This window comes from Canis lupus, chromosome 37 (genome assembly GCF_003254725.2).
Source record: "Canis lupus dingo isolate Sandy chromosome 37, ASM325472v2, whole genome shotgun sequence".
NCBI lineage: Eukaryota > Metazoa > Chordata > Mammalia > Carnivora > Canidae > Canis > Canis lupus.
The window spans coordinates 22,048,938-22,068,722 of record NC_064279.1 but is presented as its reverse complement, the minus strand read 5'-3'; the positions used below and the strand labels follow the sequence as shown (position 1 = coordinate 22,068,722).

The 19,785-nt window shown below is 34.1% G+C and overlaps 2 protein-coding genes across 6 annotated transcripts in view; both read right to left on the bottom strand.

Annotated features, from left to right (window-relative positions):
* VWC2L (von Willebrand factor C domain containing 2 like) overlaps positions 1–1,670 on the bottom strand; it is a 160,916-nt gene extending 159,246 nt beyond the window's left edge. The window contains exon 1 of the mRNA XM_025442045.3: positions 522–1,670. The gene's annotated coding sequence lies outside the window, so the exon portion shown is untranslated. The remainder of the gene's footprint in view (positions 1–521) is intronic.
* A 143-nt stretch (positions 1,671–1,813) lies between these two features.
* SPAG16 (sperm associated antigen 16) overlaps positions 1,814–19,785 on the bottom strand; it is a 916,366-nt gene continuing 898,394 nt past the window's right edge. For all 5 annotated transcript variants that reach the window (XM_049106785.1, XM_049106782.1, XM_035710943.2 and 2 more), the window contains one exon: positions 1,814–2,177. In XM_049106785.1, coding sequence (XP_048962742.1) covers positions 2,123–2,177 — 55 coding nt within the window. In that variant the 3' untranslated portion in view covers positions 1,814–2,122. The remainder of the gene's footprint in view (positions 2,178–19,785) is intronic.

The following is a 19,785-nucleotide window of genomic DNA, read 5'->3' as shown; positions in this document are numbered from 1 at the left end:
CAGCAGTGTCTGCCAATACATGCAAGATAAGCCATATAAAAGACACATATCATTCTGCTTCAAAAGGACATAGACAGAAATTGATCTCTTTGCAAGCTACAGGTAGGCATTAATATATCAAGTTGTGATAAATGTAAACTTAAAGATAAAAATAGGGGTATAATGTCTACTTTATATAAACCTTAAACATGCTTTTATTATATGAAATACATTTTTAAATCTGCATGGAGAAAACAAGGTTTTCTTTTCAATATAACAAAGTTCTTAGGCTATTAAAAAATCCCTTTTCATAATAGAGCTGCTCTAGTGTAGTTAAAAACACTATTTAAGAGAAGAAATATTAGAGAAATGAAATAAAATGTTTATCTGAAGATTTTTATTAAGTAAGCAAACACTGCTAAACTGAGGACCACTTTCCAGCTAAACTTTCCCCCCTCCCTATATTTTTACATATGATTTAAAATGACTGCATCTATTTCTTTGAGAAAACAAACATAACTCATGTCATAAGATACACTTACCTAATCACTCTGGAGGTTAATGGTGGTGGTGGGAGTCATAGACCAATACGAACTAAAACATCAGGTATGTTTTAGGAAAGCAGTTCCTCTTTAGTTATCCAAAGAATACATTTTCAGGCACGAATTAAAGGTAATCCATTCTTTCTACCTCCCATTTCAAAACACAGTCAAGAAGCAGTCTCCCGCCCTTCCAGAGAGAAACACAGCAGACACACATAAGAAATATGCTTTGGACCTGTCTTCAGAATTCAAAGCAAGAAGCAATGCTGGTCCTGTAGAAATCCAGACCCCAGTAGCAGAATCATGTTGAACTTATTTTTAGCATTTTCTCAGATCCTTCTATGAAATTTACCGGCTGATTACGCCTCCTCCACACATGAGTTCACTTACACAGTGTTTGGTACGGCAGTAGAGGTGATTTGGCTAGGCTCTGAGGATCACAAACAGCAATAGCATGCTGTAGCTTAAAGCCCACTCCGCTGGCAGTACCATCAGCATCATCCACAATATGTTGCTTGAATCCCCTCTTACACACCAGAAAATACTAACTGTGGACGTGAAGGAAAGGAGCAACTTTAGCTGGGTTTCTGCATCACTGAGAGCAGTTTGCAGACTGCTGATTTGGAGCTCATTCGCCGGCAGCCGGGAATTCCTCAGCACCACGGACAGCGCCAACAACTGGCTTCTGAGCCCAGCTCGGTGAAATCCGAAATCCGGAGCTGCTTCTTTAGACCAGGCTAGAGTGTTCTCTAAAGCAGTCGCACTTTATACAGCCGACGCATGCATTAGGAGTGGGAAAGACATTTTACACACGAGATACTTATTGGCATTGAAATTACAACAAAAAATACAAAACATTGTAATTATACCTAATGCATTCTTAGATGGGCTGCAGAGATGAAAGTTCTGGAAGAGCATTGCATTTAGATTTAAGCCATCTGCAGTCTTGATGATTATTAATAGATAAAGCATGATCATTGTCAAAGAATCTGTGAACATGTACGCTCCTCGATTCTATTTGACCCTTTTGTTGCAGAAAGACTTTCTCCATGCTATATGATTAAACTTTAGGTCTTCCTGCAGCTTGGATTCGATTTAAAAAAAAAAAAAAAGTAGCCCTGTTCTCCTGCAGTTTGTTCTCTAACATTCAAAATCAATCTCCTGTAATTCATCTAGTCTGTCATTAGGCGTCATTGTAAAGCTGTTTCTTTCAAACCCCTAGCAAAGATGCTCTGTCTCTAAATTCTTATCAAAATGAAGAAAAAGAGAACCAGACACAAATGAGCAAAAAGTTGTGTGTTTTTTTTTTTTATTGGTGTCAGTATGAGCACTAAAATACATGTCCAAAGCATGTTTTAAAGCAAATTGTAAATGTTACCTGCTGGCATATTTAACCAGATACTTCCTGGTTTGAGACTGACTACCCAAGGTATTTTCAAGCCTTAAAGGGAATGCCGTCCGCAGTGGGATATGCTGACCATCAAGACCACGTTCGAACAGTGCCGTCAGAGCCTCCGGAAAACAAATACTCTCCGTCATGAGAAAACACGACTGTGTGAGCCTCACTATCATGGCCCATCAATTTGTGGATTTGCCCTGATTTAAGATCTAGCAAATGGATAACCCCACTGCCACTCGCCTGAGCTAAAACTCGACCTGAGAAAGAGGGAGGAAGGGAGGGAGGGAGGGAGAAAGGGAGGGAGGGGGAGAGGGAGAGGAAGAGAGAGAGAGAGAGAGAATAGCAAAGTTTAATTTCAGGCAGTCATAGTTTATAAGCAATGAAATACACAGTTTTGTTTCAAATGTAATTTGTTATATTAGATGTCAGTCATTAAATATGAGCTAACTCATTTGTATAGGAAATAATTCCAGGCAAATTAAGACATGTCAATAAGATTGTAAAATTTTAAAATGAGGAAGTGAAACCTAATGTCCCACCCACTTTATCAAATGCCCTCCTAATCTCCTTATATTTGGGATTAATAAATAATTTTGAGAAAATGAGTGTGAAAGCAATGAAGCGATGCAGGTTTGTTTTTCAAGTGAATTATTTGTGAAAAGATGTCCAAAGCATAGGTTCAAAATCTCTGTCCCTATATAATGGATAATTTACATTTTAAATTTTGCATTATACTTTAACTTGTAATTATGCTAAATCTTTACTTAGGTATAATAATATACATTTATTATGACACTTATGAACCTTTTTTGGAGTTGAAGTGAAAATAAATACCTCCAGTTCAAGGATGACTTAGGCTTTTTTACTCTAATTTAAAATTCAAAATTCTGTTAAACTAAGTTTATATTACATAAGAGCTAAATATAGCACAGAGTATTCTCATAATTTTTATACTGTATAATTTTTAGTGAATAATTTCCTTCAAGTTAAAAACATATCAGCAGCCCAATTCTAATGCTTTTATTAAAGAAGTCTGGTAACAAACTATCAGGGAATTTAGAGGTAAGTAAAAATAATGAAATACGTTTACATAAAGTCAGTATGTGGGGTAAATAAGTATGATACTAGGGCTATCTATGGGATTATCTAATCATACTTAGAAGGCATATTATCATTCCAGTAATGACATTTAAAATTGATTAAACAGTATATGTCAATTGATTTTGTACCTGATGTGAATAGTTGCATATAATCTTTACAAGAATATAATGATAAAATAATATTAACTTCATTATATGGATGAACAAAGAGAGGTTTAGAAAGGTGAAGTATCTTGCTCAAGAGGAGGTATATTCGGTATGGAGGGAACTATCATTAAATCACAATCACTTTAAATAGCCTGGGCTTTAAGTCATTGTGTTTTCACATCCAGCATAGGATTGTTATCAATGATGCCTTATTGATAGATTTTAAGTAGGTGATATATTGTGAAAATAAAATTTGCCTGTTTCATAGTAAAAAATTCTTTAATGATATTGCCATAAAAGTCACAGTGAAATATTTAATCACAAATTATACACCAAAATGTCATGAATATTTTAAAAACAGAAAAGTTATCAAAGTAAAAAATAAAAAAAATTTAAAAAAAGTTATAAAAGTAAAGCTAACCATGATAAATATAGTCTATTTACAAACCTTTATAACTACTGGGCTTCTTCATCTAGAACAAAACCTGACACAGCAAAGATCCTTAGGATGGATTAGAGTGTCCAAAGAAGCAGATGTGAATATTTATTATAAACCTTCTTCTACTAAGTCTTTGCTGACAGAGGCATTACATATGGATTCCACTTCTAGTCTCACTCTATAGACAATTGCTGTTTGTGACTTTCCTAAGAGTCAAACAAGTAACTTTTTTCTTGTGGTCTTCGTGCAACAGATAGGAAGGAGGTAAATGTTATTTTCTATTTTTGAAAGGAAACAGAATCAAGGCTCATAAAGAAAAAGAAGAGATTTAGCTTTAAACCATTATCTTTTGTTGAAGTCAAATCTGTAAAAATCATAATTGGAAACACTTATGAAGGTTCTTGGTAATTTCTGAAAGTCCAATAAAATAGAGAATATATACTAGAACCTAATGATGGGATTATATAATTCAGCATCATGCCTCAGGTATTTCAAAAATTTGTCTTCTATCGAACAGATTTTAGTAACTTTATGGTGAAGTTTTTTATGTTTACTTGAACTAACTCATTTACAGAAGATTGCAAGATAATGATTATGTATATAATAACTTATTCCTAAAATGTGTATAAATTTATAATGTTCAACTTTAAAGTATATGGGATTATTGCAAGGCATACAATGTCTGACCTAAAATTAACTTTACTGGGACTTGAGATGCTGAACCATTTCTAGGCTAGAAGATTTTCAGAATTACTTACCAGGATGGGTCAATTACTACATTAGTGTCTAGTTGGTGTGAGAGAGGTGGCACTCTCAAAAAAAAAAAAATCACAGTATGATTATTGGTAGTATCTCTAGAAAGTGGAGTATTTACAGACATATGTATAGGTATCTTTCTAAATGTACTGGTGATTGGCAATTAAAAATAAATCAGGATAGAAATCATTTGTCATCCCAATATCAGAGTCTTACTGACAAATTTAGGAAGAATATTTATCTGCAACTTGGTCAATGAAATAAAAATATGGTAAAGATAAAATTTTTAGCTGTACTGTGAAAATTTATGAAAACGTGTACTAATGTTTATGTTAAAGTTCATGTCTCCTTCAACATGTGAAATAACAAAAAATAAGTGATACATTGTATATTTATATTTCAAATATTTTGTTAAAATGTTATAGCAAAATTTAAGCAAAACAGTTGTCTTGTAACATGTAATTCCTGAATAGATTATTTAAAATGTCACTTAGCATGGTATTCTAACAAGAATAATTATACAAGTTATGAATGCACGTATTCCATGAATACCACAGATTGAAAATATCTGATTAAAAAACAGAGTAGTTAATTAACACTGATTTAAAAAGAGAAATAGCCAAGTTGACTCTTTTTCGAATAGAATATAAATATTAGAATAGTTAGATAAAATATGAGTTGCTTCTCTTCTTTTGTTAACATTTGTTATTAGGATGGCCAAACTTTAGAGAATGGGAACAAAATAAGCATGCTGGAGAGAAAAAGCTGGCTTGAGCAAAGCTGTCTCCATTGGATTTGGTAAAAAACTTGAATATTTGAATATACTTACTTATTTAAGCACATTAGCAATAGAATCTCTTTAAGAAGTTTATAGAATGAATTAGCCCATTAAAATCAAGTGTTAAAATTTTATCTTGGTACACGTAATCATTTTGGGTAAACCAACAAATTGGAAAGTCCTAATTGCATGCTAATAGAATGTGCAAAGGAACTATTGGCATGTTTTCAAAGTGAAGAGTTTTTAATTAATTATCAATACATACATGTGTGAAAATTTAATTTGAATTTAAGAATATACTTAGAATAGCCACGAGTTATTTTAAACTTTTTTGCACTTACTTCCTAAACAACACTAATTCTCCTTAAGATTATGATATATAGGGGCACTTGGGTGGCTCAGGGTTAAGTGTCTGCCTTCCACTCAGGGTGTGAGCCCAGGGTCCTGGGATTGAGTCCCGCATCAGGCTCCCTACAGGGAGCCTAGCTTCTCTCTGCCTCTTTGTCTCTCATGAATAAATAAATAATAATAAATTATTATTATAATATTATATATATATATAAATAATATATATATAGGCACTTGGGTCGCTTAGTTGTTTAAGTGTCTGACTTTGGCTCAGGTCATGATCTAAGGGTCCTGGGAGCCCTGCCTGTATTGGACTCCCTATTCAGTGGAGAACCTGCTTCTCCCTCTCCCTCTGCCCCTCCCTCCTGCTTATGCTCTCTCTCTCTCAGTCTTTCCTTTTCTCTCTCAAATAAATAAAATCTTTTAGAAAAGACTACAATATATATATTTAAAATATTTTATTTTTAAGTAATCTCTACACTCAACATGGGGCTTGAACACACAACCCAGGATCAGGAGTCGTATGCTCTACTGACTGAGTGAGCCAGGTGCCTCAGGTTACAATATTTTTGATACCAATCATAAGTTAAGGTGCGCTATAAGTTGGAGTACAAAGACTCTTATGACATTTTTTAAGTAGATAAGATATGGTACATTTCTTTTCTTTCAGGTTTATCAGAATGACCTGAAATACTAGCCATCATTTATTGGGCATCTAGAGCTCCCTATGTTACCTCCTATGTTCTGCACTTAACCCTCAGATGTAGAGATTTTCCCTCTTTAGTTAATGAAAAATGGGACTCAGAAAAGGTAAATCTGGGATTTATTTATTTTTATTTTTATTTTTTTTCATTTATTTTTTATTGGTGTTCAATTTACTAACATACAGAATAACCCCCAGTGCCCGTCACCCATTCACTCCCACCCCCCGCCCTCCTCCCCTTCTACCACCCCTAGTTCATTTCCCAGAGTTAGCAGTCTTTACGTTCTGTCTCCCTTTCTGATATTTCCCACACGTTTCTTCTCCCTTCCCTTATATTCCCTTTCACTATTATTTATATTCCCCAAATGAATGAGAACATATAATGTTTGTCCTTCTCTGACTGACTTACTTCACTCAGGATTTAGATCAAAATTTTTATTATCCAAAAGTCTTGCTTCATTTACTCACTTGAGTATGTCTTTTATAAATTAAGAGTCAGATAAGAGTGATACTTTGGGGGGATGCCTGGGTGGCTCAGTGGTTGAACATCTGCCTTTGGCTCAGGGCCTGATCCCAGGGTTCCTGGATCGAGTCCCACATTGTGCTCCCTGCTTCTCTCTCTGCTTATGTCTCTGCCTGTGTGTCTCTCATGATTAAATGAATAAATAAATCTTTAAAAAAAAAAGTGTGGTACTTTGGGGTTTTTCTATGAATGCCACTGAATTTTTTTAAAGATTTTTATTTATTTGAGAAAGAGAGCAAATGAGAGCAAGCATGGGTGGGGGTAGGGGTAGAGGGAAAAGCAGACTCTCCACGAGCAGGGAGCCCAATGTGGGGCTTGATCCCACAATCCTGAGATCATGACCTGACCCAAAGGCAGATGCCTAACTGACTGAACCACCTAGGTCCCTGAATACCACTGAATTTATAGATAAATAGGCTCTTATGCTTACTGCTTGTGTTAATCTCGTCTTTTCTTCAGTGTTGATTCTACTACTTTGTCAAACTCTGAAACTAAAACATCTATATTCTTGCAGGAGACATGTATCTTCATTAATTCTTAAATACATAATCTTGTAATGCATATATTATGCATTATATATGTAATGCACATATTAAAAATCATCCCAATTGATAAAGATTCATGGTAAATCCCTCTCGCCTTTCTAGCAAAATTATCTCTAGTTTTTCCAATCTATCTTGGATACTATATTCTCTCTGTTTTCCAGACTTCAAACTATAGTGACATTCATTTCTCAACTTTTTTCCTTCTCTAAGATCAATCCAAGTGGTATCCATTCTCTTTTCCAATTTTCTATAGTTTGCTTATTTAAAACGGTTATGTCCACAATATTAAAGTCCTTGCTTTCATTTGTCAAGACTATTGAGATGGTATACCAAATTATCTTTTAATTATAATTTCATTACTTTAAAATCTGCATATTAACTCCTATGTTTTTGTTTTCAATTATGTAACTCCAATAAATTTGAATAGAACAACACCCAATGCAGCAGGAACAACAGCAACAAGGAGGTTTCTTATAACTCTGACATTCTCAGGTTTTGTTTTAGATCCAATCATCTCATTTTATAAACAGCTAAGATGAAATAAGAAAATCTGCCTTTTATTTTTTATTTATTTTTTTACTATTGCCTTCTGACAATGAATAATGTTCTAGTATCCTAGTAGGACTTTCAAGATCTCTACACTCCCATACAACTTGGCATTTACTTAACCAAGTACACTTTTACACAAATCCTATGTTCTCCATAAAATGATATGTCATCATTTCTTGAATATATTTTTCATTTCCCCACTTTTGAATTGTTGCTTCTGTTATTCCCCCTGGTGAAATATTTTTCTTAGCTATTTTCATGGCCCTCAGCTATATCTTCATAGTAAAGGTCAACTCAGTTCAAAACTATTTTCTTCATCTTGTAGGTGTAAGACATCCTTAGTGGAGATCTTCCTATTCTGAGCATTCATTGCATTTTATTTATACCGTTCATGTGATAATAAGATACCATAAACTATAGTTAACTGTGTGTTTGTCTTACCTTCTTAACCTTGTAATTACTGGAGAACAGGGGCGTGTCATATTTTTTGCATTTTCCCCCAGCTTAATACATAGACTATTGTAATCAATCCTCAGTGGTAGTAGTAACAGTTTTCATCACTACATTTTTTTTTTTTTTAGTTCTTGTTATTTGCCAACCACTGTTTTAAGTCCTCCATACATATTATCTCATTTTATCCTTACTACAACCCTATAGGGTAGATATATACCTGCACTATACTATTGTAGCATTTTTGACTCACGTATAGCTATTGAACACTGGAAATGCAGCTGGTGCAAATTAAAATACACTATCATTGCAAAATGTTCACCAGATTTCAGACTTCAGGAAAAAATACGAAATATTTTCTTAATAATTTTATATTGATTATATGTGATAAAATATATTTTAAAATTAATTTCACCTGCTTTTTGAAAACATGGCTACTAAAAATTTAAAATTATGTATGTGATTCACATTATATTTCTATTCAACAGTGCTAGCACATATCCTATTTTATACAAGAAGAAAATGAGGCTTAGAGATGAAAGCAACTTCTCCAAGGCTACACAACTTAAGTATTGGAGCCTGGACTTGGGGGCTATATGATTCCAGAGCTCTCATGCTCTTATCCTCTACATCATGCCCTAATACCTCCAGATGAACTTTTATTGATTGGCTCAATGTTCTCTCCTACTGTGATTAAGCTGCCCTTACTAAAATGCAATATGAGTCAGAGTAAACATGTCTCGGGTGTGCAGCTCCAGTTTCCAGCTAAATCTGTGCTTGCTCCTAGGAATACTTTAAAATTAATTTCTATTTAAGTACAAGAAATATTTCAAAATTTCATTTCTGTGGTTACCATAATGGCATTTATAGACTCCAAGAATCTTATTGTACAATTAGCTTCCTGGGAATAAGGAGGGGACTTTTATTCTTTTAGAGCTCAAAGAGCCTATCCGTGTACCCAACATTCAACAATGCCTTAGTGAGCAAAATCAAAACAAAAAATAAAAATCACCTCCACAACTTTAGATAAGTGTTTTATATTAAGATGTTATAAAAATATATGTCATTTTTTTGCTCTAGGGGAAGCAACCAGAATATATCATCCTTCTGACGCTTATACTTTGAATAATGACTAATATCCTCTCAACTTCACCCAAAGAGTATTTTTGAGTATAGTGAGCATATTTTACCCAATTCTTTAAACTAGTTGCTCACAAAAAGAGAATATTCTTTTTTGTTGAAAGATTTCAACTTAATTTGTTTTGCATGAAGGGTTCCTTTAAAATTAAAGACAAAGTTAAATTACTAGACTGATAAAATTATCTAAGGGACAGTTATTGGGAACTCAGTTATCATTATGATAATTCATATTCCCTGAAATTCCAAGTACAAATTAAAAAAAATTCTGGTAAACATACACTGTTATATTAGTTTCAGGGGTTTCAGGTATATAATATAGTGATTCAACAATTGTATATATTACTCAGTGCTCATCATAAGAAGTGGACTCTTAATCCTCCCTTCATCAGTTTACCCATCTTCCCACCCATACAGTTGGTTCTCTATAGTTAAGTGTCTCTAGTTTATTTTTTCTTTGTTCATTTGTTTTGTTTCTTACATTTCACATACAAATAAAATCATATATTTGTCTTTCTCTAATCTGTTTTGCTTAACATTATACTCTCTAGATCCATCCATGCTGTTGCAAATAACAAGCCATTCTTTTTTTTTTTTTTAATTTATTTTTCAAGCCATTCTTTTTTATGGCTGAGTAATAATCCATACATAAATATAAATATAAATATATATGTGTATATATACATATTACACCTCTTCTTCATCTATTGACAGACACTTAGGCTACTTCCATAATTTGGCTATTGTAAATAATGCTACAATAAACATAGGGGTGCATATATCTTTTCAAATCAGTGTTTCTATATTCTTTAAGTAATACCCAGTAGTGAATTACAAGATCATTTGATAGTTCTATTTTTCATTTTTTGAGAAACCTCCATACTGTTTTCTACAGTGGCTACACAATTTTGCATTCCCACCAACAGTGTACAACTTTTCATTTTTCTCTACATCCTTGCTAACACTTGTTCCTTGTGTTTTGGTTTTAGCCATTCTGACAGATATGAGGTATATCTCATTGTGGTTTTGGTTTGCAGTTCTGTGATGATTAATGATGATTATTGAGCATCTTTTCATGTGTCTGTTGGCCACTTGTATGTCTTCTTTGGAGAAATGTCTGTTCATGTCTTCTGCCCATTTTTTATTGGATTTTTTTGTGTTTATAAGTTTTTTATATATTTTGGATACTAATACTTTATTGGATATGTCATTTGTAAATATTTTTCCGATTCAGTAGGTGGCCTTTTAGTTTTGTTGGTTGTTTCCTTTCCTGTGAAGAAGTTTTTTATTTTGATGTAGTCCCAATGGTTTATTTTTGCTTTTGTTTCCTTTGTCTCAGGAGACATATTTAGAAGGATGGACCAACATCAGAGGACTTCTTGTCTGTGCTCTCTTCTAGAATTTTTATGGTTTGGGATCTCATATTTAGATCCTTAACCCATTTTTAGTTTATTTTTGTGTACAGTGTAAGAAAGTGGTCCAGTTTTATTCTTTTGCATGTAGCTGTTCAGTTTTCCCAACTTTATTGAAGAGATGGTCTTTTTTCCACTCCATATTCTTGCCTTCTTTGTTGAAAATTAATTGACTGTATATATTCATGAGTTTATTTCTGGGTTCTCTATTCTCTTTCATTGATCTATGTGTCTATTTTTATGCCGGTACCATATCATTCTGGTTACTATAGCTTTGTAGTATATCTTGAAATCTGGGTTTGTGATACCTCCATCTTTATTCTTCTTTTCCATGATTGATTTGGTAATTTGAGATCTTTTGTACTTCCATACAAATTTTAGGATTATTTGTTCTAGTTCTGAGGAAAATGTTGTTGGTATTTTGATAGGGATTGTGTTAAACCTGTAGATTGCTTTGAGTACTATGGGCATTCTAACAATATTTGTTCTTCCAACTCATGCACATGGAATATCTTTCCATTTCTGTGTGTCATTTTCTGTTTCTTTCATCAATATTTTGTAGTGTTTGGAGTTCAGGTCTTTGACTTCCTTAGTTAAGTTTTTTTCCTAGGTATTATATCAGTTTTGGTGCAATTGTAAAAGGGATTGTTAATTTCTTTTTGCTGCTACTTCATTATTCAGATATAAAAATGCAAGAGATTTCTGCACATGATTTTATATACTGCCACTGCCTGAATTATGTATCAGTTCTGGTAGGCTTTTCGGTGGAATCTTTAGGGTTTTATATATATATATATATAGTATCATGTCATCTGCAAATAAAGTTTTACTCCTTTCTTACCAATTTGGATTCCTTTTATTTCTTTTTCTTTTCTGATTGCTTTGGCTAGGACTTCTAGTACTGTGTTGAATAAAAGTATTAAGAGTGGACATCCTTGTCTTGTTCCTAGTCTTAGGGGAAAAGCTCTTAATTTTTTTCATCATTAAGTATGATGTTAGCTGTGGGTTTTTCATATGGCCTTTATTATATTGAGATATATTCCCTCTAAACCTATTTCATAGAGGGTTCTTATGAATGGATGTCATACTTGTCAAATGCTTTTTCTGTATCTATTGAGAGGATCATATGGTTTTTGTCCTTTCTCTTGTTGATGTGATGTATTGTGTTGATTGCTTTGTGAATATTGAACCACTCTTGCATCTTGGGAATAAATCCCAGTTGATCATGGTGAGTGATTTTTTTTTTAATGTGTTGTTGAATTCAGTTTGCTAGTATTTGCTGGGGATTTTAGCATCTATGTTCATCAGAGCTATTGCCCGATAGATCTCTTTTTTGTTGTGTCTGATTTTAGTAACAGGGTAATGCTGATATCATAGAATGAATTCAGAAGCTTTCCTTCCTCTATTATATTTGGAACAGTTTAAGAGGAGTAGGCATTAAATCTTAAATGTTTGCTAGAATTCACCTGTAAAGCCATCTGGTCATGGACTTTGTGGGAGTTTGTTTATTAATGATTCAATTTCACTACTGGTAATTGGTGTATTCAGATTTTCTGTTTTTTGTTTTTTGTTTTTTTTTTTTTTTCTGATTCAGATTTGGGAGGTTCTGTTTCTAGGAATTTATCCTAGCTTGTCCAATTTGTTGGCATATAATTTTTCATAACATTCTCTTATAATCCTTTGTATTTCTGTTATGTTCTTTCTCGTTCATTTCTAATTTTATTGGAGTCATCACTCTTTTTTCTTTTTTTAAAAAATATATCTGGCTAAAGGTGTATCAACTTTATCTTACAAAAAAAAAAAAAACAAAAACAAAAAAACGGGATCCCTGGGTGGCGCAGCGGTTTGGCGCCTGCCTTTGGCCCAGGGCGCGATCCTGGAGACCCGGGATCGAATCCCACGTCTGGCTCCCGGTGCATGGAGCCTGCTTCTCCCTCTGCCTATGTCTCTGCCTCTCTCTCTCTCTCTCTGTATGACTATTATAAATAAATAAAAATAAAATAAAAAAAACAGGCCCTGATTTCATTGATGTGTTCTATTATTTTTTGGTTTATATTTCATTTATTTCTGCTCTAATTTTTATATTTATTCCTTCTATTGGTTTGGGGGTTTGTTTGTTCTTTTTTTTTTTCTATCTCCCTTAGGTGTAAGGTTCAGTTATTTGAGATTTTTCTTGCTGCTTATGGTAAACATACATTACTGTAAACTTCCCTCTTAGAACAGCTTTTTCTGTGTCTCAAAGATTTTGGCCTGCTCTGCTTTCATTGTCATTTGTCTCCATGTATTTTTTTTAATTTCCTTTTTGATTTCATAGTTGAACCATTCATTGTTCAATAGTGTGTTGTCAAATCTCCATGTATTTGCCTTCTTTCCAGATTTTTTTCTTATGGCTTATTTCTAGTTTCATAGTTTTGTGGTTGGAAAAGATGTATGGTATGACTGATCTTTTTGAAGTTGTTGAGACCTGTTTTGTGGCCAAATATGTGATTTATTCTGGAGAATGTTCCATGTGCACTTGAAAAGCATGAGTATTCTGCTGTTTTAGGATGGAATGTTCTGAATATATCTGTTCTATCCATCTGGCTCAAATTGTCATTCAAAACCACTGTCTCCTTGTTGATTTTCTGTTTGAATGATCTATCCCTTGATGTAAATGGGTGGTAAAGTCCCCTACTATTATTGTATTATTATCAATTACTTCTTTTATGTTTGTTATTAACTGCTTTCGGTACTTGAGTGCTCCCATGTTTGGTGTATAAATATTTACAATTGTTATATCTTGTTGGATCGTTTCCTTTATGATTAATAGTGTTCTTCTTTGTCTTTCGTTACAGTCTTTGTGTTAAATTCTATTTTGTCTGGTACAGATATTGCTACCCTAGCTTTCTTTTCACTTCCATTTGCATGGTAAGTGATTTTTCCATCCCTTTATCTTCAATCTGAGTGTATCTTCAATTCTGAAATGAGTTTCTTATAGGCAGATGGGTCTTGACTTTTTGTCCCTTCATTTACATTCAAAGTAATTACTGGTAGGTGTGTACATATTGCCATTTCATTACTTGTTTTATGATGGTCTCTTCTCTTGCTCGTTTCTTTCTCAGTTTGCTGCCTTTTTGTAGTGATATGCTTTCTTTTTATTTTTTGTGTATCTATTATTGGTTTTTGATTTGTGGTTACCGTTAAGTTTGTATATAACATCCTGTGCATATAGCAGTCTAAATTAAGTTGATGGTCATTTAAGTTTGAATCCATTCTCTCCTTTATGTTTTAAGTATATGGTGACATACCTTTACATTATTTCATTTTGTGAATCCCTTGATAGATTTTTATAGATCTACATAATTTTACTGTTTCTGTGCTTCCTATACTTCTTACTCTTACTTATGATCTTCTCTTTCCACTCAAAAGGTTCCCTTTAACATTTTTTTACAGGGCTGGTAAAAAATGGTCATGAATTGCTTTTTTCATCTCTGATTGGTCCTTTTTATGTTTTCTCTCTGTTAATGATCTCATTGAGGTCTTCCACTCTCTTCTCCAGTCTAGTGAGTATCTTTATGGCATTTATTTAAAATTCTCTATCAGACATGTTACTTGTCTGTGTTTTATTTTTTAAAAGATTTTATTTATATATTCATGAGACACACACACACACAGAGGCAGGGACAAAGGCAGAGGGAGAAATAGGCTCCCTGGGGGGAGCCTGATATGGGACTTGATCCCAGAATCCTGGGATCACTACCTGAGCCGCAGGCAGACATTCAACTACTGAGCCACCCAGGTGCCCCTCTTTGTTTTGTTTAGCTCTCTTCCTGTGATTTTGTCCTGTTCTTTCATTTGGGACATACTCCTCTGTCTCCTCATCTTGTCTGTCTGCTTCTATATGTAAGGAAAGTTGGCTACATCTCCTGCTCTTGAAAATAGTGACCTTATGAAGAAGAGGTCCTGAAGTGCAGTGTCCCTCTTTACCAGAACCTAGTGCTTCAAGGGTGTCTATGTGTGTTTCACGCACCTTACTGTTGTGGCTTAGCTGCATTTTCCTTCAGTCCAGTCATCTGCAATGCCTTTCTTTGCCAGTTATAGGTAGGGTTTTGTCTATGTGTTGTTAGTAGGTCAGTCTGGGTTACCCGGGGCTTGAATTGAGTCAGACCAGGTGTTTACAAGAGATGCAGTAGCACATAACTACAGGGTGCTTTCCCTGGGTTGTCCCCTGAGAAGCCTTTGTTGGTGGCCAGGGCCTGCAGTCAGATCAGTTGCCTGTCCCCAGTCCACTGCTGGGCAGCAGTTGGATTGATGTTGTGTGGTTATCTTCTCTTCCAGGGGCAGACATTACTTGTAGTAGTGCTGGCCCTTGTTGAGGCTACTTGCACACCACCAGCTTGTGGCACCGTTTTGGATGGGCTCCTGCTAAGAATGTAGGAGAATGTTGGGCTGGGAAGCACATTGCCAGCAAAGTCTGCAGTGGTCTGCTCCAGGAGGGCATTTGAGGTTGCCTTACTGAAGCAGGCAGGGTTGGAGGAGGCAGATCTACAGAAGAGTACAGTGGTGGGGCATGCAGTGTTATCAGTGCTTGCTGGGAGAGGAGACTTAGAGCTGAAGCCTGGCTGGAGGCTGTGTGTCTGCAGGAAAATGCAGGGGTAGCACACACTGTTAGCAAGCAAGTTAGCAAGTTAGGTAGAGAGTGTTGGTGTTGTCCTGGTTCCTGAAGGTGTCCTTGTATCTAGACTGGGGGCTGGTGGAGGGAAATGGCAGCCACCAGCTACTTCATTCCTAAAGAAGTTCCCTAACGATCCTTGTGTCTCCAGCACACACTCTGACATTAGTAAAGAAATCTCTGTGTCATACACCGCAGGAATTTTTCAAACTGCTGTTTCTATGCTGTATCTCTGTGGGGCTATTGGCTGTGCTGTCTCTTTAAGGTCAGAGACTCAGTTTCCTATTACTCTCCCGGCTCTCCCAAAGCCACACCAGATGATTTAAGGTTCTGGATGTTAAAAGCCATACTGATTTTAAGGACTTGCAAAATTATGCCCCCTCTGGCTTTTAAAATCAAATACGGGGATTCATCTTCCTTCTGTGGATTCCCCTTGCCTGGGGTGTCTGGGTTGAAGGTCTGCTTCTGTCTCTTCTCCACAACCACAGTGTTCCTCCTATGGACAGTCCCACAGTTCCTTTTAGCCCCTGACCACATATCTGCCCTCTCTACCCTCTTCAATGTGGCCTCTTCTCTACATTTAGCTGTGGAGAGTCCACTTTGCCAGTCATTTTCTGGGTTATTTACACTGATGTGGGTTATCTACTTGTATCTATGGGATGGAGCAAGCTTAAAATCCTCCTATTCTGCCATGTTCTCTCCCTCCTTTGCATAGAATGGTTTAATAAAATAAACTGGCAGTCAAGTTTTAAGAAGATACTGCTTCAACTCCTTCCAAAGTTGTATATTCACTGGCCAAAATGATGCCATTTGTAATGGAACATCTAAATAAGGAAAATAGGCAGCGTAGATTTTAAAATTTACTAAATTATGTTGACAGGAATCTTTGATTTTTCTTTACTGGAGTAATAATTCATTACCTTAGTAAATGTATCAAAAGTTGACCTTTGAAAGTTGAACTTCTTTGGAAAAATCTTTCATTGAACTAGTAACATTTACCCAATGAGCCATCAGTTATCAGGTACTATTAGCCAAGGCAACCTTGGTTTCATATATTGTTTGGGTCAAGTGAATAGAATTCTGTTTAATGAGATTCGTTAAATGCTGTAAATACTAGAGCTATAAGCTTATTGTTTGGAACGTTAATTTAGAAGACACTTTTTACCCTGTGTCTGTACACTTAGCAAAAAGTTCACAAAATTCACTTACAAATGGATCATGTTACAAAAATATAATTTGACAGCCATATTATGAGTCAATAGTTGACTAAAACTGTAGTTTTCTATTATATCATTAGGAATAACATCATTCTGGATTAAGTACATATATCTACAAGAATGAAATTCTGCTATAAGAAAAGAAGTAGACTCAAAACTTGTAAGTTTATTATAAATAATGAAAATGTTAATGAAATACATCATTACATTTCTCATTAAAATAACTTTAGTAATTTCTCATGATTATTCATGCTTTGCATAAATTTTGAAATATTCCCCCCAAAGAAACAAAAATACCCATTTTACATTTCATTCAAATTAGTCTCATACAAGATCATAGAAAATGTATCACAAATATACAAAAGTAAAGTCTAAAAAAATTGTGTGCCATATATAAAATAACATATCAGAGGAGAAAAGAGGCTTTGATCAATAAGGAAATGATTTTTATACACATCAGAACCAATTTGAAGCAATTCTCTCGATCAATATAGATAGGCAGAAATGCTTCTCAGCATTTATTACCTGTGGAGAGTATTATTGATTAATTGTATTGATTTTTAGAATGCATGTGGAGAGGCATCTGTTGTTTCTTTAAAAGATGCCTCCAAATGAAAAGTATCAAGAAACTATTTAAGTTTTGAGGATTTGCATTAATGGCTCAACCTGGGTCATTACTCAGAATTTCAAAAACACCATTGAAGGAGATGTGGAATTTGATTTAGTTTATTTTGCATCCTATTGCTAATCAATACATTTCAGAAAAAAATTACTTGGGAAATTAACTTGCCTAAGTGCCTGTAACAATTTATAAACTTTTCCAGTATTTTTTTCCAGTATTTTTACTGTGTATATGCTGGCTAAAGGGCCTTAACTTTTCTCTTGTAGGGTTGTACTGCTTGAACAGAGATTGTGTCAAAACATAAACATATGTTAGTAAATAAATGCATTTTAAGTTTCTCTGGCTAAAACCTCATGCCATGAAAATGGCAAGAGAGTGGAGAAAGCTTCAATATCTCTTTAGGATTGTAGTCAAGCAGATATGCTTACCTTACTTCAAGTGGGTAATATGTAATGGATACAATAGTTGCTGAAGATAAAAATCTACCATTATTTAAATTTAGTATGGAATGTTATCTAAATTTTTCTTCACAGAGTTTGTTTTATGTGTTTGGTCTAAATAAGCAGTTTTAAATGAATATAATAATTATATTTGTCTTTCACATGAAATTCATATCTTGTTTAGGAAAGCAGTTCTTTGACACTATTGAAATTCCTAAATTTTAGCAGAATAAATCCAAAATGTAAAGTCTTTCCTTACTAGGAATAGAACTTTGGTCTTATAAAATATTTTCCCCTAGTAGGAGAGAAAGAATGAATATCTTTTTGAACAGGTGCTTTCCTACATGAGCTGTCTTCTGAATATTATAGAAATCCCTTGTGAGGTGCACCTAAAGTCCTAAAAATGTTCTAACTAATTATTGAATCTATTTAGAATATCAACAGCCACCTGCTTTCATTAAGAAATCCTTGTAGACCTGTTTCCTAACTTGGTCCTCACCTATGCAGCTGATCAGTGTTGAAATAATATTTATTCAGGGACCCCATGCACCTGGAGCTTTGCAAACATTTCAGAAAATCATTTAGTGATGTCAGAGGAAAATCTAGTTTTGGTTCATTTCTGGGGATCAAATAAGCTATGGCACAGTGTGGTTCAGAGCAAGTCATAGACTGTGATATTTTCTTCCCCACTGTTCATGAGTTGAAAAAGGACCCAAAGGCTTATATTTTATAATAAAAATTTAATTAAAACTTTAATTTTTTATATTATAAAGTAATAAAACCACCTTTAGTATTTCTCATTTTTCACTGTTTAAACCATAACATTTACTACATTTTCAGACTTATGGAGTTCTAACATTTTAGGAGTTTTTCTCTTCATAGATTTGTGTCAGCACTAACTTCATTATGAAGAAATAGCACTTCCTAAGCATGGAGGGTTTTTTTTTTTTTGTTTTTTTTTGTTTTTCCTGTGGGGAAGAAAATACTGTCAGCTTCCACTAGTTAATGTTGAGGTGGTGAATTAGTAATAGTTGTATTCTTATTTTTAGAACTTCATTCTTCCTACTCAAGAGCAACATCAATCCATTGGAGGAAAGTGGCTAAGTGATAAGAATTATAGACAAAATGATACTCCCTACCCCAAAAAGAAAAAAAAAATCAAATGTGAAAGTCCTGTATAAGTTTAGAGTGGCTAAATATTTAAAATTAGAATAATCTGCTGGTTTTTAGAAAAATCATTAAACTCTCTGAAATCATAGACTGCCTAAATTCCAAATCCAAGGAAATACAGATCTAACACCTAATTGATATGCTAACTTTAAAATGATTTGAAGTGGTTGATAATAAAAGATAAAATCACTGCTTTCCATTTATGATCTACTGTCTTCTGAATGTTTTCTATTATGTAATTTTGAAAAACTGCATGTGAAGTAAACATTTTCAATTTTATAGGTAAAGATATTGAATTATAGTGAAGTTAAGTAACATCATCAAGATAACAGAGCTACTGTTAGTGCAAGAATGCCAACCCAAATTGTCTATAAACTTTTTCTATTCTACAGCCTGGGGAGAAAGGAGAGTAGTTATGCTAGAAAGCTAAGCTAATTTGGCTGCTACATGAAGGGCTAAATTTATATTAACTTCATAATTCTATGAAGGCATCTTTATGAATATCTAAAGCAATATTCTAGTATATTACATTCTGGTGACCTGGCTTTATACCTCATAGAAAAATTTAAAGTGACCTGTGATTATTCTTCTTTTTAATACTTAAAATTTTAAGTGTTATCTTCATTGAACTACAGTTGACATACATTGTTTAGTTATACAAAATAGAAATTCAACATTTTACATACATTACAAAATGCCCACCACGATAAATGTAGTCATCTTACAAAGCTATATCATCGACTATATTCCTTATGTTGTATTTTACATATCTGTGACTTTTTAAAATAGCTTTATTAAAAAAAAGTCTTATAGCTGCAAACAATCCCCTTCACCTATTTCACCCATCCCTCTCCAACTCTGTGACAACCATCACTTTG